A 20,209-nucleotide genomic window follows, 5' to 3' on the forward strand; every position below is an offset into this window, starting at 1 on the left:
CCTTGCAAATAAGATTGAATATTCAGATCAAATGAAATCAGATTTTTACTTGAATACAGATAAATAAGCTGCCTACTGAATCCTACCACCAGAAATTAAAGCAGATACATTAAAGCGCACAAATTAATTCTTGGGCGCTGATTTTTGTTACGCGCTGTATTCGTAACGGATGCCAGATAAACACGCAGGGAGCGAGGCTGGAAAGATCTGTCAGCGACCTGCTCGCAGCGAGCGACTGGAGGCTGGAAATATGAGTGTGCTGCCCGAGGGTGATGGCTTCAACCCGCCTGGCTTGAGGTCAAGTGAAAAGTAATCCTGCGCCTCGTTCCGTTCTTGTCAAAATAATCCCGGCGTGAACTTTAACAATTATAATCTCTATTTGAATTTGGTCCCCTTAACTGAGTTTTTGTTCTCGCAAGAATGAATTGTATGCTTCAAATTTGAAAATTGGAAAAGCAAAAACATTTCCATCTTAAAAAAGGTAGGCATTTTTGGCTGATGTACCTTTTATCATAACGTTGTCTCAAAAGGTCACAACGTGGAGTTGTTATATTTTCTGCTGAAGTTTGCATATGCCTCGTCCTGCACATCTCATTATGGTACATCACAAAAACAATACAAATTTGCAGGAATGTTTTCCACAGAAGTTTCATAACGATATGACGAGAGCCACATTGAATGGAGGTCACACATCACAGAATGGCCACACGGGACCTAATTAAACCCTTCAGAATGTATCAGACAATATGAACCATTCCGAACATTTGTTGAATGACATGCCTTTTCTGCCCATCTCCCTCTGGATAAAAAAAATCCATAAAAACAGGAAGCGACAGTCCCTCAAGCATGTTATTCACATCACTAAGCTGCAAAAGCAAAGAGGAAAAAAGATTATACACAAAATAGTCGCCAAAAGATGACAATACACACAAAAGCCTGTCATATCGAAAACAGCTGGAAAACATTATAGATAAAGTATAGACTACATTTGTCGCTACAATAAAATGACTACAGTGCAAATCTGCCGTTAAACCTATACAACAAGAAAACATACATCACCAGATCAAGATCATATAAAAATGATACAAATTATATGAAGATAAGATTGCCACTGATAGAAAACAACTTCAAACAACCAACAGAATATTTATTTTTACATAAGATTATAAAACATTTCTTCTCTGCAAGTTCAGAGGCATGTAGGTTGACCAGAGTTAGAAGTTTTTTTTCAAATAGACACGTTTCAATCAGGTATTTGCCCTTAAAACAATTCAACCTTTAAAATCAACGTTAAAAAAAAAATCATATAAAAATAAATTTTCCAAATCATCCAGACTCAAAAACTTTTCATGAATCTTTTTCTCCGTTAAAAAAAACAAACTAAATTCTAGTGAAGAAAAAAGGTTTCCTCACCTTGGGGTAAAAAAAAACTACTCCATTTTTGTTTTGTTTTATAAAGTCTACAATTATTTATGATTACATGTATACACAGTGTTCAAGCCCACTTCAACTTCTCTTATTGCATTGTGGGTGAAATATGCAGAAGCACAACAAATATAGCAAAACATTTCGCACAGAATCGCCACAGTGAGGCTGTGTTAGCAAAAACTAATCTCTCTCTTTTCTCAAAGTATGAACGTTGCTAAGTCATCATACAGCCTCTCTTTGAACTCAGCTAGGAGAGAGAGAAAACCAGCAACACAGAAAGAGCACACAGTCGTGAATTTCTATACGCCCGAGGACAATGCTTTGTGTTTCCCTTTGTCCCTGTTATATAACACTCTCCCATAGGCTAAGCACATAACCGTACGATCGAGGACCGTTTTCAACAAAGACCCAACGCTCGAGGACTGAAAGGATCTTTTGTTCTCCCTTTGTGTGTCTGTCCTCTATCGTAAAACCATACATGTACACATTTGTTTGCTGGTCACTTGATACACACAGATTTTTGGTGTTTTTACAATTAATATGTACAATAATTACAAAAATGAAAACAACTTCATGTAAAGGTTGAAAAAAGGAATGGTTCGTAAGAAATGTGTCGAAGCAATTTTGTAAAAAAGTGTGATTATACAAAGGCCCAGTATGTCAAAACCTTAGAGTTTGATACATAATAATCAAACGCTGTGGTGGAAAACGAAATACAATATTGTTTATTAACTGCATAAAAAGCTAAATATCTGGTCACTGGAATGAAAACAGAGGTATATTTTTGACATTTGAATGTTTTTTTTTTTTTTATATGGAAGAATGAAAAAAATAACCAAGACCTACTAATGGGAACAAATGGGCCATCAATGCAATGCGATTGCAATGTTTACTCATAAAATTTGAAGAGAATAATATTTTGTTAAATTTGTTAACATTGGAATATCTTCTTGCCACATGTAGTCAATACATGCCTTCGTATTTGTTTTACGAAAAATATACATCAATATATATATATATATTGGTGTTACGCTGCACATTTTGCAAAGCATATGGAAAAAAATTTAATCTAAACTTCCCCAAAACTCCCTAGGCATTTTTGCTGGGATGCAACCTCAATCCTGCAGAATCCTCCAGCTGCCTCCATGTAAATATCCTGAATAGCCAAACTTTTAGAATTTTTAGTTAACCTCACGCAATATCATATACGAAGTGTCACATCAACTAAGCTCCCTTTTCTTAAAGATTATTTTTATACTCAAGCAAAAATTCCTTGATGTAACAATTTGAAGTAAAGAATTTGAAGTAATAGCAAAGTATCTCTGAAGTTGAAGCAAGCAAATTTCAGCATGAGAATTACACATTTCCTAGGTAGCAATAAAATAGAACACATAAAAGCCATTTTGCAAAATACATAGAATACAAAGAATTTTATTTTTGCCTGCTCTCAAACTTTTTTCCCAGCAATTCTAGGAAGTAAACTATATAACTGCAAAACATACTGCATCTGCTTTTTTACTAAAACTGAATGAAAATGAATAAATTTATCGAGTGAGTTGCTGAATACAATTCTTTATATTTTTTCTCTTTGGGACAACTTTTACTAAGATATCAAATTCTGCTTCTTCAATGGCACAAAAGACAAGTTTACTTCAACCGAATTTATTTGTTTTTAATTTTGCATTCTTACAAAGTGACCCAGTCTCAATGTGCAACACAAAACTTGTTCCCTTACAGCACTACATGTACTATATACAAACTCGTTTTTTAAATATTTACCATCACAACAAAAGCCATATTATAAACCAAAAAGATTAGAGATTCCCAATTGCATAAATTTTACACATCTGGCCACGGTATCAAATGACCCTGTTATCAAACTTCCTTAATAAACTGTACAAACGCATTTGGAGCGCCAGTAATGTAGTCGGGTCCATGACAAGTCCTCCCAAGACCCCAAAGTCTATCAAAAGTCATCCACTCCCTAGTCAAGTCACAAGCTATCCGCATGAACCATGACAAAGGCATTCCTTTGCTAACACTCGTCAGGGTTCGACCTTAACTTTTTTTGTCAATAGCAAGCCGGGCTACTGAAACAGACTCTTAACTAGCCCGCGGGCATTTTCACTAGCCCGCATCTTTTTTCTTTTATAGAGTGTCTCATAAACAACAATGTGCATACATGTAAAACGTCTATCCTGAGGCAATCTTGTCAGTGTTTTTAATCAACAGATCTAATAATTTAACCCTAAACAGTTAATAAAATTAGACACAGATTGATACAGGTTTGCTTTCTGAAGTTAATGATTTATTTCATCCTGTCCTTTCATCTTTGCCGTTGACCAATAATTTTTGACTTGCCAGCCGGGCTACTTCAGGAATAGTTTGACTAGCCCTCCGCTGTTTTGACTAGCATTTGGCTAGCGGGCTACTGCTAAAGTCGAACCCTGATTCATCCCCCGTTACGTGTGAAAGGACAAAGCCAAGCGTGCAATTTCTGTTTTTCCGTCTACCGATCACTCAATTTCTAGTCGCAGCTTAAGCAGTTTGTTCTTCATTTGTGTGCCGTGCAGCTTGCAATAAATACTGCCGTCCACCAGCAGCAGGTTTCCGATCATCAGCGTCCGGTTGCACTCGCTGCACTTCTGACACCCTTTGTGGAAGGTCTTGCCCTCGGCTTTGGCCATCTCAGTCAGGTAGACCGGCCGCTGGCAGGCGATGCAGCGCTCCACTTTGGGCACGAAGCCCCGCTTCTTTGGGGACGGCTTGGGGGCCGGGGATGCCTGAGTTGGGGAGCTGGTGGTGGTTGTTGAAGTTGGGGTAGGAGTTGGCTTGTCTTCGTCAATGGTTGTATCTAGATTTTCCTGTGGAAGGAAAAAAGTCAAGTCAGTGAACTGGTTGTAGATGTTTGCAGCTTTATAACTCTGGCCTTTCACTCATTTTGGATTCTTGTGACTATCGCTTTTAAAGTGAATTTGAATGATAAATTATCACTGAAGTTATGACAACTATGGCCAGGACAGACCAAAAAAGCAAGATTTTGACGTCATAACTGAACACTTCCTGTAGAATAATAATCTGCAAACTGGAAGAAACTACAACACTTTAAAGAAAACTAAAAATGCTAGACCTCAAGAGCCAGCCTTTTGTCCTCTGACTGAGTCACTGACTGACTGATCGACTGAGTCATGGAGTATGATTAACATCCTGAACTAAGACTCTCTGGTCCAGCTCAACTAAGCAAGCCAGGTTTTGTATAAACAGCTGATATTCCGGCCTGTTTTTTTGTAAAGACCATAACATGCATATGATCCACCTGTCCATTCGTTGTCAGCAACGGATATAATAACCACTAATCTACCTTTATGGCTGTAGTGTCATCGTCAGGCATGGTCTCATCGCTAGACATGGATTGGCTGATGCTGTCTTTTCTGTCCGGATTGGAATTTTCGCATGATTGATTCGAAGGAGTTTTCTGAAGCTAAACAAAATCGTTCAGAACAAAAAATACAGTGATTGACCACAAGAGGATATTTTAAAAACACTGATGGTCAACAGAATGAAGGTGACTTGTCAGACAATTGTAATGTAGTAAGCATATCTGATGGCCATGCAACCAAGCAATAACATGCAGTACCTAACAAGCTGAATGAGAGTAGATTGATGAAAGTGATTTTAAAAAGAACATGCCATTCCCGTCTTTAAGGTCGGTATCCACAAAAATCATCAAATCCACTAAAATTATAAACGTTTTCATTGACAGTGTGGTGTGCCAAGAGCGTCAATTCTTTTGTCATTGATTACTGGAATTTTTTTGGAGGAGTGTTATAGGAGGCATTTAGTCTGATACCCAAATTTTCAGTGCTTGAAACAGTGCAGGAGTAAGGTGGAGTACTAGTGAGCTTCTGAAAGTTTGGTCATTTGGAGTGTTTTCTAAAAGTAAAATGGCTAGCTGAATGTTTTGATGAAAGGGTTTGATAAAAAAAATGCTGACTGACAAGAAAAGTACAGACGGTAAAATGACAGGTAAGTACAGACGGTAAAATGACAGGTACAATGAACATGAAATGACATGAATAAGCATGAAGTGAGACAAGATCACTAAACAACGAACCGACAAAATGGGTGAAAACTGAGAATGGGTGACAACAGAAACATAGCATGAAAATGGAATATATAAGCTGACAAAGGAATCAATGAACAAGTAGGAATTTATCTGCAAGACTGGTGTGGGGTGTGGAAAATTATTTTGAAACCAAACAAAGTTTTAAAGAACTGGTGGGTCTGGCTGGTGACAAAATAATTATTTTTGGAACTAAAACCTCTCCCAATCCCATCAATTGTGACTTTTTATTTTCGGGGTTTAATATATTTTTTGGCTGGGTCCATTACTTCATCAGACTTGTGTAACTTTTGCGGAACGACTTGCCCAATTTGAAAATTAATTTTCCATCCCTGTTCTAAAACAAAAAACAAAAAGTTAAGCTTTGCAAAAAAAAAGGGTGGAGTTTGAAACAATGAAAGGAAACAGATGATACAAATGAGTGACGGTGCAGATGTTGGCATCAATAATAATTGACAACTAACTACAAACGACACCAACATAAACAGAGACAAGAGAATCAAACAGCCATAGTAGATAAGAACACTGGGGGAGTACGAAGAGCAGTACTGCAGGGGTCCGGACCAAGAAATTTAGCTTAAGCGCAAGACTACTTCAGGCTGGGTAGATCGATAGGCAAAGAGAAAAACAATATATAGGGTCTTACTTCTCAGGGAATGCAAAAGATCCCGTCAAATGACATTTTCTTCAATGTTATTTACCATGTTTACAGCTATTCTGGCATCCTCCCTTACAAATGTGGCACATTTCGTGCTTCTAGAGTTCTAAAAAAAATTGTCAACAGAAATATCTCCTGCATTTGGGTTGCCCATTCCCACCACAGGTCACATCATGCTGCTACTCAAGGTACAAGAATCAAATTTAACTATAATGCTACATGCCAAGAAAATAAACTACACATGTACTCTGATATTTCCTCAAGAGTCCCGGTACAATCTCATTTAATATCCCCGACACATGCCTTCCTTTTTGTGGGTTCAGGCGACAAGACGAAAGTAAATGTCTTAAGTAACACTACCAGAAAGGACAGAAATGCTGCTTTTTGTATTTCAGTATTAACTACTCCCATGTATAAGTTTGACCTTTAACAAACTATTTAGGGGAATTTTTATAAAATTTTATGCAAGAAACAGACACCCTAAACCGGTTTATACAATTAATGCCCGATTTAAATCCTTAAATATTTGGGCAAATTTGGCGCAGCAAACGCCATATACTGCCTACCTTGTGGTTTGATACAACCACTACTGGATAATACCATGGCTGGTTGATTCTCCTGGTCTCTGTAACATAGAAACTGGTATCTGCCTCACGAGTGTGAAAACTGTTTTTAAATTTCATATCCAAAGAATCACCAAATTTTGAAACAACTTTTTCAGAGTCTGAGACAGACGCCAGTCCATGTTTGCGTGTTGTTGGGTAGACAGGGCATTTTCGTACCTTAATCATGCTGCCACCATTTCAGTCATATACCTTTATCCAATAACAGTACTGAATGATTTTTTTGTGCAAAATGGAACCAAACTATTTTGCTTTCCAGCCTCGCTTTGGTTACATTCATTTGAATGGGAAAAATCCAAATGGCCGCAAGATGATGATGGTCTTTTGTCCAATGGTATAGCAATTCCTCCATGCTTATATTTAAAACTGGACATTGACAAGATAAAAGGTATAATTTTCAATTGATGCCTGAAGGCTCGGTCTTACTTCAAGCAAATTTTGTGAAAATGCTGCTCAAATTTGGCAGCGACACCACATAGCATTCTCATGGAGCGTTTACCATTCCTGTGCCACAGCGCCCTGCCTTGCCCAACAAACACACTTCACAGACCACAGAGACACAGAGAGATTCAGAGTTTTAAAATACCTTCGTCCTCTTCCTTTCCTACAACCTCTACCTCATTTGACTTCTCCCCCTGACTAGCGTCATCTGCAGGAGACTCCTTCTGGCTATCATCTTCTGCCTGCTTACTGGGTGTGGGCTCTGCCTTGTCCGCTACGTGAATGATGACCTGAAAACAAGTTTCAATTTGACACAGTTGCTAACGAATGCAGTCAGCAAGGCTTACAAGAATATGACTCATGAGTTGGTATAGACATCTACGTGTTTTATACAGATAATAAACCCTGGCCATTTCTATTTACGCACGGAGATACTGTGAAGCCGTCCTGTGCGCAGACATTTTGAATTCATGTGCGTGTTTGTAGAACATAATGAAATTAGATGGAGTGAATTTTGAAAGTGTACTCTAAATGCAACGCGCAAGTACAACATACTCAAACAACTTAAGCACGTAATGATGGTTGAAAAACCTCACGGCAAAAATCATCTGCTGTGGATACGCGCACGCGTCTGTGTTGTTTGCGCAGAGCAAAATGAAACACCTCATTTACTGATCAAACGTTTCGTTTTTGGCCGTATTGGATTCGATAACGCACCTGTATAGAATACAAGCACAGATATGCCAACAGCTTTACAACAGCCGTACACAATTTTGAGTTTTCCATATGTTTGTGCACAAACATGAATGGGCCCATCAGGCATTACTTTGTACATCAAGTCAGCGCTCTAGTAATTTAATATAGCTGTATGATTGGCTGCCAAAGTTTATTTTGGCAAAGACAGCAATGTTGCAAACTCCAAAAGATTTCATAATCTATTAAGAATAACATTAGTTTAACTACTTACTTGTTTTTCTGGTGCTGTCTCTTGGTTAGCCTCATTTTGTTTGTTAGAGTCTTCCCTCTTGCTGTTGGAGCGTGGCTTCCAGGGTAGCGGGGCCTTCGCGACATTACTTCCAGCTTGGAACTTGGACATTCGGTCCTTCAAGCTCATTGGCTTGGCCTCAGGCTCCTCTTCACTTTGGGAGTCCGGCTTGTCCTGGATGGTGGTGTTAGCTGGGACCTTTTTCTGTTTAGGAGGGGACACTGGTTTCTTCCCGCTTGGCCTCTTGGTTTCACGGTTCTGGGCAACTGAGTTGATGGCCTTCTCTTCAGGCTTGGCTGGAGCCGGGGCTGGGGAGTTCTCTTCGAAGGATGGCCGTTGGCTGCCAACCAGAGACCAACGCTTCATGGCTCGGGGAGCGCTGCTGCTGTCGCTTACTGCCGGCTTCGCAGGGGTGACCGACTTGGGCTCAAAGAGAGCCATATTGTGTTTCACATTACCCCGTCTGGGTCCTGCAGGTTTTTCTGCCTTAGCCTTCGCCATCACACGCGGCTTTCCTGATTGTTCAGCCTCAGCAGGCTTCTGCTGTGCAGGTGAGGGCACACTTTCCTCTTTTTCAGTTTCAGTTGCAACAACTTTCTCCTCCTCCTTTGAGTCTGTTGGCAAAGACACCGCATGTTCTGGAAATGGAACCTCTGAAGCAGGCGCTTCTTTTGAGTCCTGATCCTTCTCTGAAGGGAATAATTCTTTCGCCACTGGCTCTTCAATGGGAGAACCAATTTCCTTTGGTGAACCAATCTCCTTTGGGGATAATACCTCCTTAGGTGATGATGCCACCTTCGGGGTAGATGCTGCCTCCTGAGGTGTAGATGCCACATCGGGGAATACTACCTCCTTTGGAGCAGCCACTCCTTTAGGAGATTCTACTTCCTTGGGAGATCCGACTGACACTGGTGGAGGTTCCTCAACTGTTGGGGACTTGGACCTGGTTGGAGAGGCAACAGCTTTTGGGGAAGATACCTGTTTTGGAGATGCAACCTCATTGATGGACGTTGGACTAGATACCTCCTTCGGGGATGATACCTCAATGGGGGAAATTGCCTCTTTTGGGAGTTCTGGCTCCTTGGTTGGTGAGACAGCCTCTTTCTTAGCGTCAGCTTCTTTCTCTTTGGGCTTTGCCTCATCCTTCTTAGTATACATGAACCTCTGCTTGGGCTCTTTGCTGTCTGTCCTGGTAACCGGTTTAGCCTTCAGAGAGCTTGGCGAGATGGGCGACAGGGGAGATGTGGGTGATTTCTTCCCCTTCATGGCTTCTGTTAGTCAACAACAGAACACTAATTACTGGCAAAGAAATTATCATTTCCACATACTGCACATAGTGTCAAATTTCAACAGATTTTAGCAGACAGATAACCGAGCAGTATTAAAAATTAATGAGGTCTAATGAATCATGTCCCATGGTTAAGAATCAGATGAATAACATGGAGTTGACAGTTACCTGATGAAAAATTATTGTTAGTATGTCTTGAATGTGACAATGCTATACATACAGGAGAAAGCCTGTGCCACTTTTACCTCAACGTACGTGAATCATAAAATCTGCAAACCCCAAGGTGCACTATTTACTCAAAAAAGGCAATCATTTTTTTCAGTGCATGAAGTTTAATGTTTTCAGCCACCAGCAACTCAAACAAAAAATTTTTCTATTGAGGCTAAAGTTTTTCTCAAAAAAAAGTGAAGTATTTAATCCAAATGACATGACTTATGTGTCCCAGTTGCCTTTATATCAACCATTTGAATTGCAAGCATTTTACTGATGTAAATTTGATGACCAACTTTCCACTATTATAGAGGGTACTGACTTTAGAGAACATATGACTGAAAAATGTTGACTACATTTGCTGGCACTCTATAAACGTATTCTAAACGTGCTGTTAGTATTCGACAGCAAGTACATCTGCATAATTATGTACAGGACGTATTAGTAAGCAGAGCAATAAGTCAGTTCGGTATCTCGATGAAGTAGTCCATGTCAAAGGTCATTCCGGATACTGCTGACGTGGTGATACGTGATGTTACGCGAACGCCCATTCTGCTTGTACTTAACACGCTAGCGTCATGCGCCCGTCTCTCTGCGCATTCATGTGCCTTCTATGAGCGTTCGATTATCCCGAATGACCCATGACCCATATCATTGTGCGCATGCGCAGTTGAATACTGAACTGGCTTATTGATATGGTCTAAAGTCTAGATTCACTGTTGTCAGGATTGACTCTAGAAAAAATGACTGAAACATGACAGAAACATCAGATGGAATGTGGCATGCAGCTGCAGTAGAACAACAGTGCAAGTACCTGAATTGTCAAACAAATTCACACCATGCATAGTAGTGGCACGAGGTTTAACATGCAGTGCAGTGTTAGCATCACCATCACTCTGAGCAGGGCCCAACAGACCGGTAAGACTGCTCGACCGCTGTTTCGGAGTCTCAACAGCTGTGGCAGCGATTTGGCCACTGGTGCCAGTTAGTGCAGGGTTAGTCTCATTCCCAGCCGCTTTTTGAGCCCCCGGGTCATTGTCATGAGTGGTTAGTAGGGGTTCTGTGTCGGTGGGATTCGCAATTGGAGGTAACGCTATGAGATGGGAAGCAAAGGGGGGTTGGCCTGTTGAGGCAGATCTTCGCTTCTTAAGGCGTGGTGGGGGAATGGGATCACAGGTTGCTTGGTGCTGATCATGCCGAGGGGGTTTTATGGGTGCATTTTCATAAATTGGCGTAATATTCTGTGGATTTGTTTGCTTCGCTTTAGAGAGATCATGATCATGCTTGGCCCCTGTGTCACTCAAGTCTTTGTTCAGGCTACCAGTTGGTTTCAGATGGACCCCAAAATCCACTAGCTCGTCTTTGACTTTCGCATCAGGTTTCTGTGGTCTGGGTGGCGGTTTGGGAGGGGGATCGATGGGTTTCAAATGGACCCCCAAATTGGCAAACTTGTCACCATCTGCTTCCTTTGGAGAAGCCTGGTTATCCACCAATCGGTTGCCTTCCCCTTTTTTCATTAAGCGTGCTAAATCTCCAGTGTGGTGCAAATGCATGTCGGGTTGGGATAGGGGTCGGGCTGACCGAACATTCACCCCACCCAGGGTGTGAGATCTCCTTTTTGCAACTTCCACGTACTCATGCTTATCAACTTTTGGCACTTGAGCTGCAGCCTGATCAGTTGTCATTGGACTGTGGGGCTTGGCTGTTTCAGACCCGGCCAAGTCGATGATGTTACAGTAGTCAGAGGGAGATGGCATGCTGCGTGATTCGTAAGAACTCGGGCGGGATCCCATGGTCTTGGAACGCCCGGTTCGCTTGAGGACATTGCTAAGCTCGGACATAAAGGGCGACTCTGGCTTCTTTGCCGAGGAAGTCGACAAGGACTCTGGCTTCCTTGCCGAGGAAGTCAACAAGGACCCTTCTTTTTGCTCAGAACTCTCTGAGTCAGTTCCCCAACTGATCAGGTCCGTGCTGGGGTCAGGGGTCACTGGGTCAGCGCTACCCGATGGAGATGACCTAGTCTCTATGGAGGAGTTGACTGCAGTGGGTGTTTCCTTATGGTCAGGGCTTGTGGACAGGGAGTGTGGGACTGCCAATGAGTGTGGTAAGTTGGGGACAGTGTTTGGCTGTGCAGGGGTTAGCATATCACTTGTAAATAGGCTCTCTGTTAGAAAAAAAAAAAAACAAGCAAGAAAGGAAAAAGAAAAGGCAATCAACAAACATTGGCAACAAACATTGGCAGCATAAATTGGACTGATTCCTACCAAATGAGTCTCATTTCACAAAAAGGGTCACATGCAGCAACATAAAACAGGAGATACTGAACAGTTTTTTGGTAATTGCAGTTGAAGGAACTTTTTTAATTAATTACTTTTTCTTCTTAAGCTGTCCCATTTCGTTGGAAAGTATGCAATATTTTCTAAGTGTCATTTTAACGAGACAACACGCTTGGTTTATCAGTTGTCTCCTATTAGAATTTTTTTGACAGTTATTTTACATTTCATACCATGTCACCATCCCAAGATTTTGGGATATATGATTAATGTCCAGTATCTCTCAGAGTTTTTCAGTAAGAAATTTGGCAAGAGATCAGCAAATTACTGTGGAGATCTCCACGATTTCAAACAAGAAACTTGTATAAGATAGTTTTCAAAATTCAACAAGTCAGTTAGTAAAACCACCAAAAAATGTTGGACAAATCCTGAAAATCTTTGTCATTTTATTACAATTAACCAACAGTCAGATAGGAAAGATTTTAAGTAATAACGTAACTTTCATGTAAGGGCAGTTTAGGGTGAACGGGGATGGTAACATTATAGGAATGTCACGGTGCTGGGTTTGATCTGGGCTTGGCGGGGTTGGGGCAGAGGTCGGGGTTGCGGTGGAGTTTTGAGGGCCGGGGGGCAAGGGTACCAAGACACAAGGCAGAGAGAACATGGTAAAACATTGGGCTTGAGAGACTTTCCAAGCATCTCGGTTTAGGATCAGGAATTTGGTCACAATGCAATCACAAAAATAACGGTTTGTGTTTAAAAGCATGCTAATGCTAAATTCTCCCAACTCTAAAATGTAAACATGTGTGCCAATCTAAATTATGGCGAATCAAAACTTTCAAAAACAAATGCTCAAACTGAGAACAAATATTGTGCAATTTTTTTTTTCGATCTAAAATGAAAAAAAAATAAAAGGGTTTTACCTTTGGATCATGCATCTGGTTTTTTTTTGCACCATGCATCACAAGACTCGTAGGAAAATCAATTTCTGTTTTTTTGTTACCTGTTTCATCAAAACTTTTCGTCAAATCGGGGATCTTGGATTCATTGTCACTGCCGTTGTGTTCGGGTGATAAGGAGTCTCCGCTCGGCGTCTCACCAAGGGACTTGGAGCGGGGCGGGGTGGGCCGTAGCCTCTGACTGGACTTGATAGGCGGAAGGACCATGGGACCAAGGGAGGGAGGGCGAGGCAGTTTGATCGGCGGGGGCCGTTTGGTCTTTGGGATGGCGTTAGCCCGGGGGATAGTGGCGGACTTGTCGTCATCAGTCCGAGCGGAATGAGAGTCGATCCTCGGTGCGGAAGCTCGCTTTGAGGGGATGGGGGTTGTGGGCAGGGGTGGTGGGGTAGTCGGTAGGGGTGGTGGGGTAGTGGGTAGGGCCGTATAGGTGGTGGGTATGGGTGGCGGGGCAGTGGATGGCTTGGTATATGGGATGGCGGATATGGGGGTAGACTTAGGCCTTTTGGGGGCCGGGTCTGTGGGGACCAACTCACTGGGCGTGTCGGCTGGCTTGGGGAGGATTTCGTGTGTTGTGACTGGCCGTTTGGAAGGTCTCTGTATAAAAGACAAACAGTTCAGTTGTTATTAAAAAATTGGCACATGCAAGAACATGAAATTTTGGTTGTGCTACTCCTCAAAGGGTCAATACCACATTGACCTGTGACAGTCTAAGAAACAAAAGTATGACCAAATTGCATTTCTGGAAATTGCCTTGTTGGGGGTTAATTGCATTAAGAGTGTCAAAAGATGTTTGGTATCATTACTGTTTTCAAAATGAATATTTTTTTTCAAAAGATGTTGACAGTATTAGTGAATAATGGCTTTAAAAGATTGTGCCATTTTTGCAAGTACATGTAAAAATGGTGATTGAGATCAGATATGAAGATTAATCGTTTAATATGTCATGTAAATATTTCATGAATACATTTCTGATATGCCATGTGCATTGCAGAGATTAATGCAAATAGCCCTCAGAATATAATCCCTATGGCAAATACTGGCCATGTTTGCCCTTAATCCTTGATAAGAAAACTGATTTGGAAAATTCCATGATTTATTTCTGATGCCTCAAATCTACATGTACATGTAAGGCAAACGTCCCACATATGTAGAAAGTTCTAAAACATGTATGTGGTATTGACCCTTTGAGGAGTAGCACAACCAAGATTACGGGCAAACATGGCCAGTATTTGCCATAGGGATTTTATTCTGAGTGCTGTGGCCTCGTGGTTAAGGGCACTGGATTCGTGGCCTGTGGGTAAAGCTGCGGGTTGTGGGTTCGAGTCCGGCAGGCCGGGGTCATGGTGCGTGTGCCCTTGAGCAAGGCACTTTGTCACTCATTGCTTCTCTCCACCCAGGAGTAAATGGGTACCTGTGAGGGCAGAGATGGTTATTGTGATTGAATAAGCTTGCTTGCGCCTAACAGGCAGCATCAAGCTGTATACTCCCCAGGGAGCTGAGATGGTATTTGGAATGTTTAATTGGCCCAGTGATCAGGGGTATTAATAATACTGTAAGCGCTGTGATTTAGTTTACTAATAAGAGCGTTCTTAAATGCCGATTATTATTATTATTGCAATATCCGCTTTTCCCCCTTTTCCTCGCAGACTGTGGGCACCCATATGTATGTCAGGAGATAACATTTGACTTTTCCACTTCTGCGATTACATATTTCAGCAGGTTCACATTTGACATTACTGAAAACAAGTAAAAGGTTAACACGTACGTGTCCAGGTCTGGTTGTTGCCCTTCTTGCCCTGGGGGCAACTGAGATGCGATGCCGGGCGGCTGGGTTCTCGAGTAGACTGGTGCTACCCAAGTCAAAAATGTCGATCGATTCAGTGACCTCTGCAATAAATTTTAGACAAATTTGGAAGCCACAAAATTAGTATCATTTGAATTCAGTAACACTGAAAGAAATCACAAAATTGTCAAAGACCACTATTGATCATGATGTGGGGATGTCCACGAAGTCACAAAAAGTTTATGGGAAAAAAACTTATCAGAAACAAAAAAAAAAACCTGCTGTGTGAGTTCACTTGAATCATGGCATGAATGCCGTTCACAATGTTTTGGGGATGTTAAAGTAATGAAAAAGATATTTATAACCATCTCCTCTGAATTAACATGATCCATCTGCCATGTCTTGTGTCACATTATGAAGACAATTTAAACGCAAAATGACTTTGAGTAATTTATGCGCAGGGTTTGCTTCATCGGCAGTTTCAAAATTATTTTCACTGATGAATGTTGTCTCCGAGATATAAGGGCATCAAACAAAAGACATTGTTATGTCGTGTGCTTGGATACTGTAATTTCATTGGTCTAGGACGGCCACATGTCTGGACAATAAAAACGCATGTCACACACTGAGGGTGATATCGCACTGCATTTATTGCGCGCGTTGGGCGCGCGTGTGGAACCAGCCGGCATGCTAGCTTTGCTTAATGAGAACGCCAAACGCTCAGACGCTGCAACGCCAAACGCTCAGTCTCATGTCCGGCAAGACATCAAAACCTTTAGTTATCAAAGGTTACATCGCAGTGATCTAATTTCTAAGACAGTTTCTAAGATCTAATTTCTCAGACAGTAAGTTACAACCGTTTGTCTTTTTGAGTTATTGACACGATATAACAAAACAATCGTTGATGACTGCTTTGATGTGGGTTCGCCTCGGGTGCAATGCGCCCCTCGGGTGTTAAAAACATCATATCCCACATCACAGCAGTCAACATTTGTTAATTCTCAGCTTTTTACTGAAAGAATCTTCCAATTTACCTGGCGGTGTTATTCGAATCTTGCTCTCCTCTTGTTGTTGTTTCCTTTCCTCGTGAGTCGCCGCCGTGAAGCTCTTCTGCATGGGACACGGAAAAGGGCACGAGAGAGGGCACATAAATTCCTGACATTCCTCCTCCGGCTCCTTGAAAATGTCTTCCTCAAAATACCAAATGGAATCGACGTCTGGCAAGTGCCCGTTCATCATTTCAGACTGTTGAGAGTTTCTTCTTTCACAGGAAACGAGGGACTTTAGATTCAGGTCAAAACTTGTTCCCTGAATGGAGACGGAAGGTCTTGAGCAGTTGTCGGTGTCAGGTCTTCACCACTTAAGCGTACTTTTTGAATTTGTCAGTGTCAGTCAGGACTGAAGAATTTGAATTATAAAACAGAGAGAAGGCCTAGCGCGTCGCATCAGGTTGCACGGTGTTCTAAATGCCACATGTTTTATACCTTTTCCGTTTCTACTGCCCCTCAAAAAAGTTTGTGGTGACTCACAGCCATGTCTGCCTGAGACTGTTTCCTGCCAATTAGGGCCGTGAAACGTATTTGACGTAAAAAAAAAAAAAAAATACTGGCAAGTCTGAAACAACATTTCCCATTGCCTGAAATCACCTTTGACCATTCCCAAAAATAAATAAACCACTGGACGTATGAGCTGAACCTTCTGCGCAGGAATTCATGTTGTTACAGAGCAGAAGGGATCTTTTTTATTCACGACATCTTCAAGACAATTTTATAATACATATTTAATTTTAGATTGGAGTTCCCATTTCCAATTTTAGTCAACGATATCGATTTAATCACAATTGCTTCACAAAAGCTTTATTGTATTTTCAAACAGCGGCTACTTTTCTTTGTACATGTGTGTAAGCCTTCATTTTGTGCAATCTTTTACATGTATACCCAGTGGGGCATAAACCCTAACCCCCTACTAGTTCCTCAGGACTACCCTGCTTAATCCAACAGAGTCCAACCGGAGTTCCCTGCTCAATCCAGTTGTCTGCTGAATCAAACGGAGTCCAACTAGGCATTATAATGCGGTTCAGTTGCCTGCTGAATCCAACATTTTACATCAGGAATGTACACAAGGGGTTTACTGCTCAATCCAACAGGCTCCATTGGGTATATGACTTAGTTGAATCCTGTTGGGTTCGGCAGGGTTAGGGTTAAATTTCACAACTACTGTTAACAGGCCCCTTCATCACCACACAGAACACAAGTTGAAGTATGGTATAGTCAACACCTGGGCTACTAATGTATACCACAGATTACATACATATTTCCACATGACGACGTATTAAGCAGCTGTTGCTTGGGGAAAATGAAACTGTTTCGCAAATTAACAAATAGCATCGTTGTTTACATTTAGCTACAAAGTCATTATATACATGACACTTGGGAGTAACTAATAACGAAAGCAAAAGTGCATTTCGGAGGAACTCGAGAATTGTGGGCTTGGACCTTGTTTCTGACGATTCTTCTTTCAATATTGTTTCTCATTATGCTGAGAGCTACAAGAAAGTTTATGATGTTTATGACGATTAAGCAAGATTAATTCATCAACTAAATATAGCAGTTTGGCAACCTTGGTGTACACTATAAAGAGTATTTATGGGGATCAATCTGACAGATATGCATGACAAGTGCATACTGAACAAATGTGTGATGCTGGATACCGATACTGAAACTCTCCGGAGGCTTCTTTTTTTCCCCTAGTCACACACATAAGTCACATGCTGCTCCAATGGCAGCTGGCCCAGAGGACTCTGTACAAGGAAATGTCAAGTTTGAGGGCCCATATGTTAAAAAAATCAATGTATGATCGTCTGTACTATTTTTGGTTCTTAACAATTAAGAGGTCTATAAACTTAATTGCATGTATACCGCTAACAGAACACAATGGGTACTGAAAACAAGACCACAAATAAATGTCCATACATGCCCAATTAACAAACAAGTTGACTTTTGTGTTGTAGCAAATTTAAAGGTCAAATAAGGAAACGTAGAATAAAAATCTTGTGCAGGCTTTAGTTGACATATCAAGAGGAGAAAATAAGAAAAGAAAAATAAAAAAAAAATAAATGATGGCTTAATGGCAAACGTGCAAACAACAAACCAAAACACTGACAAACAAACCCTCAGTGACAAAAAACCAAAGGACAGAAGGACAGAAGAAATCTAAAAATGGATCAACTACTTGAATTGAAAGAAACCCAGTCAAAGTGTATTAGTATACACTACAAAGCCAGACTTAGGAGCTAAAACACTGACCATTTCACTACTAATAATGTGCAATGCCTTGACACATATTGCCCCCAAAAAACCAAGATACAGAATTATAACACCAAAAAACCTTCACTGCTATCCAATGATTAGTGGAAGCAGAACCAAGAATGGAAAAAAAAGTGCAGCCAACTTTATTTTTAGCGAAAAGAATTCAGTCAAAAGGAAAGTTGTAAGATTGTACTGCAATCTTAAAAGAAATGTGTGACTGCAATCTTAAAAGTATGTGTGTGACTGCCCTGAATATCAGCAAGAAAACTAGCTTGGTAAGAAGATTGTAGAGATTAGTAGAAGCCAGTTGTGAGTTTTCCCCCAAAACCCAAACCCGGGTTGAAACATTTGCAATTACCCATCGCCTGGCTTTTGTGGCCGGAGGTTGCCGCTGTTGACGAGTGGAGAACTAAGAATAACATGCAAGACATCAAATAAATGAAACCACAAATGAAAGATGTGGAAACAAAATTCTGTCATCACAATATAAACAGCCACTGGCTGCTTACGAGAAAATACACATGCTACCACTGGTGCGTGTGAAGGATGGCATGCAAATACATTTATATGTATTCAGTATACAAATATGAAAACTGAATACAAAACTCGCCCTGGCATTATTTTTTGGTCGTATTTCCATGTCAAGAAGCATCAGCATTTAGCAGCACGGTATTCAATGCTAAAGCATCCGAAACACTAAGTACGGACAGAAACTTTACTTGTTTAGCTATTTAACATGTGCAAGTAATTCTTCCAATGCCATACGAACCTCATCATCCATGCTGATAGTGATAGTAGCACTCTTTCTCTTCTCGCTGGTCCTGGGTGCGGGTTTTGGCGGCGTTGGTTTGTGCTCTGGGGTCTTGGCCACCCCTGCCTCTGTGGCCGTCTTGTTTGTGACATCCTCCGAGCCTGAGCGTCTCTTCAGCTTGGCCTCGAGCTCACTCTGCACAGACACAGCAAAAATGAGAAAGTTACTTTAAACATATCTGAGAAGACATTACCACTTAACGTGGTGTTATCGGCAAACCTCATTTCATCAATTTAACGTGACAAGCTTCTAGTGTGATCTCACAACTTCCAACATTTCTTTTCTTCACTTATCAGTACAATCTGTTCGTAAGAACCCAAAAAAACAGAAGTGGATGCAAGACAGGCTGTGACCTAAAAATGTGCTTTTTGGGGTGCAAAGAAAGCAACTTACCGCAAACGGGCTTGGCATATGCATCTCTGCTGATGTGCGGACTTCTTCCTTGGTGGGAGCTGGTTTTTCTTGACTGAAGACACTGTCTTCAGACTTGCTGAAGCCCTTGGCTAGGCTGGGGGAAAGCAGGCCAGGAGATGTAGTCTCATCCCTACAATCAAAATGAAAATTACATTTTGCTTGTAACACGACTGACACTTTTTGTTTTTGTTTCAAACTTACGGCCTCATCAACAGAGTTTCCTGACAATATATCATACAAACACTGTTGAATCTTGTGCACAATGAGTGGTGCAAGTAGAACAACGCAAAACAAAATGTACAGTAAAATGTACACAACCTACAAGTAAATGTACAGCATAACACATTTCGTCGCATCAGTGCAACAAGGTCGTAACTCCATTCTGCAACAAGTCGTATCTCATGTGAATACGCTCCGTGCAACAAGGTTGTATCTCGACGTCCACTGACTTTGTGTGTACATTGTACATCCGGGTTATATTAAGTGAGATACGACCTTTTGACATTTCACGTACGGCCCATTTTAGGTGAAATACAACCTTGTTGCAGGGACATGACTAGTTTATTGCTCCAAGTACAAATATAGTTACTGTGGATTCCTAGTTGAGAGTAAAGTTAATTACCCAATACCAAGGCATCTTCAATTGCATGAGTACGCACACAGCATAAGTGCACGAGTGGTATAATGTAAATACTACCTATGCACAGCTGGGATGACATCTTTTATTTAACTCAAAAGGCAGTTTTTGATCTAGATAATCTTGAAGAGACAACAGTACCTGCCGATCCTGAATTCTTACATCAGTTGCAAATAGTAGCTAGGGTCAGTGGTTAAGTAGGCTCTTCACAAGCCATAACCCACATTTTCAAAATGGCTACAAGTGGAGTTCACGGTTACAAAAGAAA

At 41.1% G+C, this 20,209-nt stretch overlaps 1 protein-coding gene across 5 annotated transcripts in view; it reads right to left on the reverse strand.

Annotated features, from left to right (window-relative positions):
• Positions 1-3,910: 3,910 nt before the first annotated feature.
• LOC119728531 (F-actin-monooxygenase MICAL3-like) overlaps positions 3,911-20,209 on the reverse strand; it is a 29,854-nt gene continuing 13,555 nt past the window's right edge. For 2 of the 5 annotated variants that reach the window (XM_038200800.1, XM_038200803.1), the window contains 11 exons: positions 19,284-19,434; positions 18,849-19,025; positions 18,438-18,488; positions 15,806-15,881; positions 14,754-14,875; positions 13,522-13,582; positions 10,571-11,920; positions 8,241-9,529; positions 7,450-7,563; positions 4,790-4,909; positions 3,911-4,292 (listed from right to left, as the gene is read on the reverse strand). In XM_038200800.1, the coding sequence (XP_038056728.1) occupies positions 3,945-4,292; positions 4,790-4,909; positions 7,450-7,563; positions 8,241-9,529; positions 10,571-11,920; positions 13,522-13,582; positions 14,754-14,875; positions 15,806-15,881; positions 18,438-18,488; positions 18,849-19,025; positions 19,284-19,434 (3,859 nt within the window). In that variant the 3' untranslated portion in view covers positions 3,911-3,944. Of the gene's footprint in view, positions 4,293-4,789; positions 4,912-7,418; positions 7,564-8,240; positions 9,530-10,570; positions 11,921-13,521; positions 13,583-14,753; positions 14,876-15,805; positions 15,882-18,437; positions 18,489-18,848; positions 19,026-19,283; positions 19,435-20,209 lie in introns of all 5 variants that reach the window. The other 3 variants (XM_038200805.1, XM_038200804.1, XM_038200801.1) reach the window with 3 other exon arrangements.

Source organism: Patiria miniata, unplaced genomic scaffold (assembly GCF_015706575.1).
Source record: "Patiria miniata isolate m_02_andy unplaced genomic scaffold, ASM1570657v1 HiC_scaffold_20, whole genome shotgun sequence".
NCBI classification, from domain to species: Eukaryota; Metazoa; Echinodermata; class Asteroidea; order Valvatida; family Asterinidae; genus Patiria; species Patiria miniata.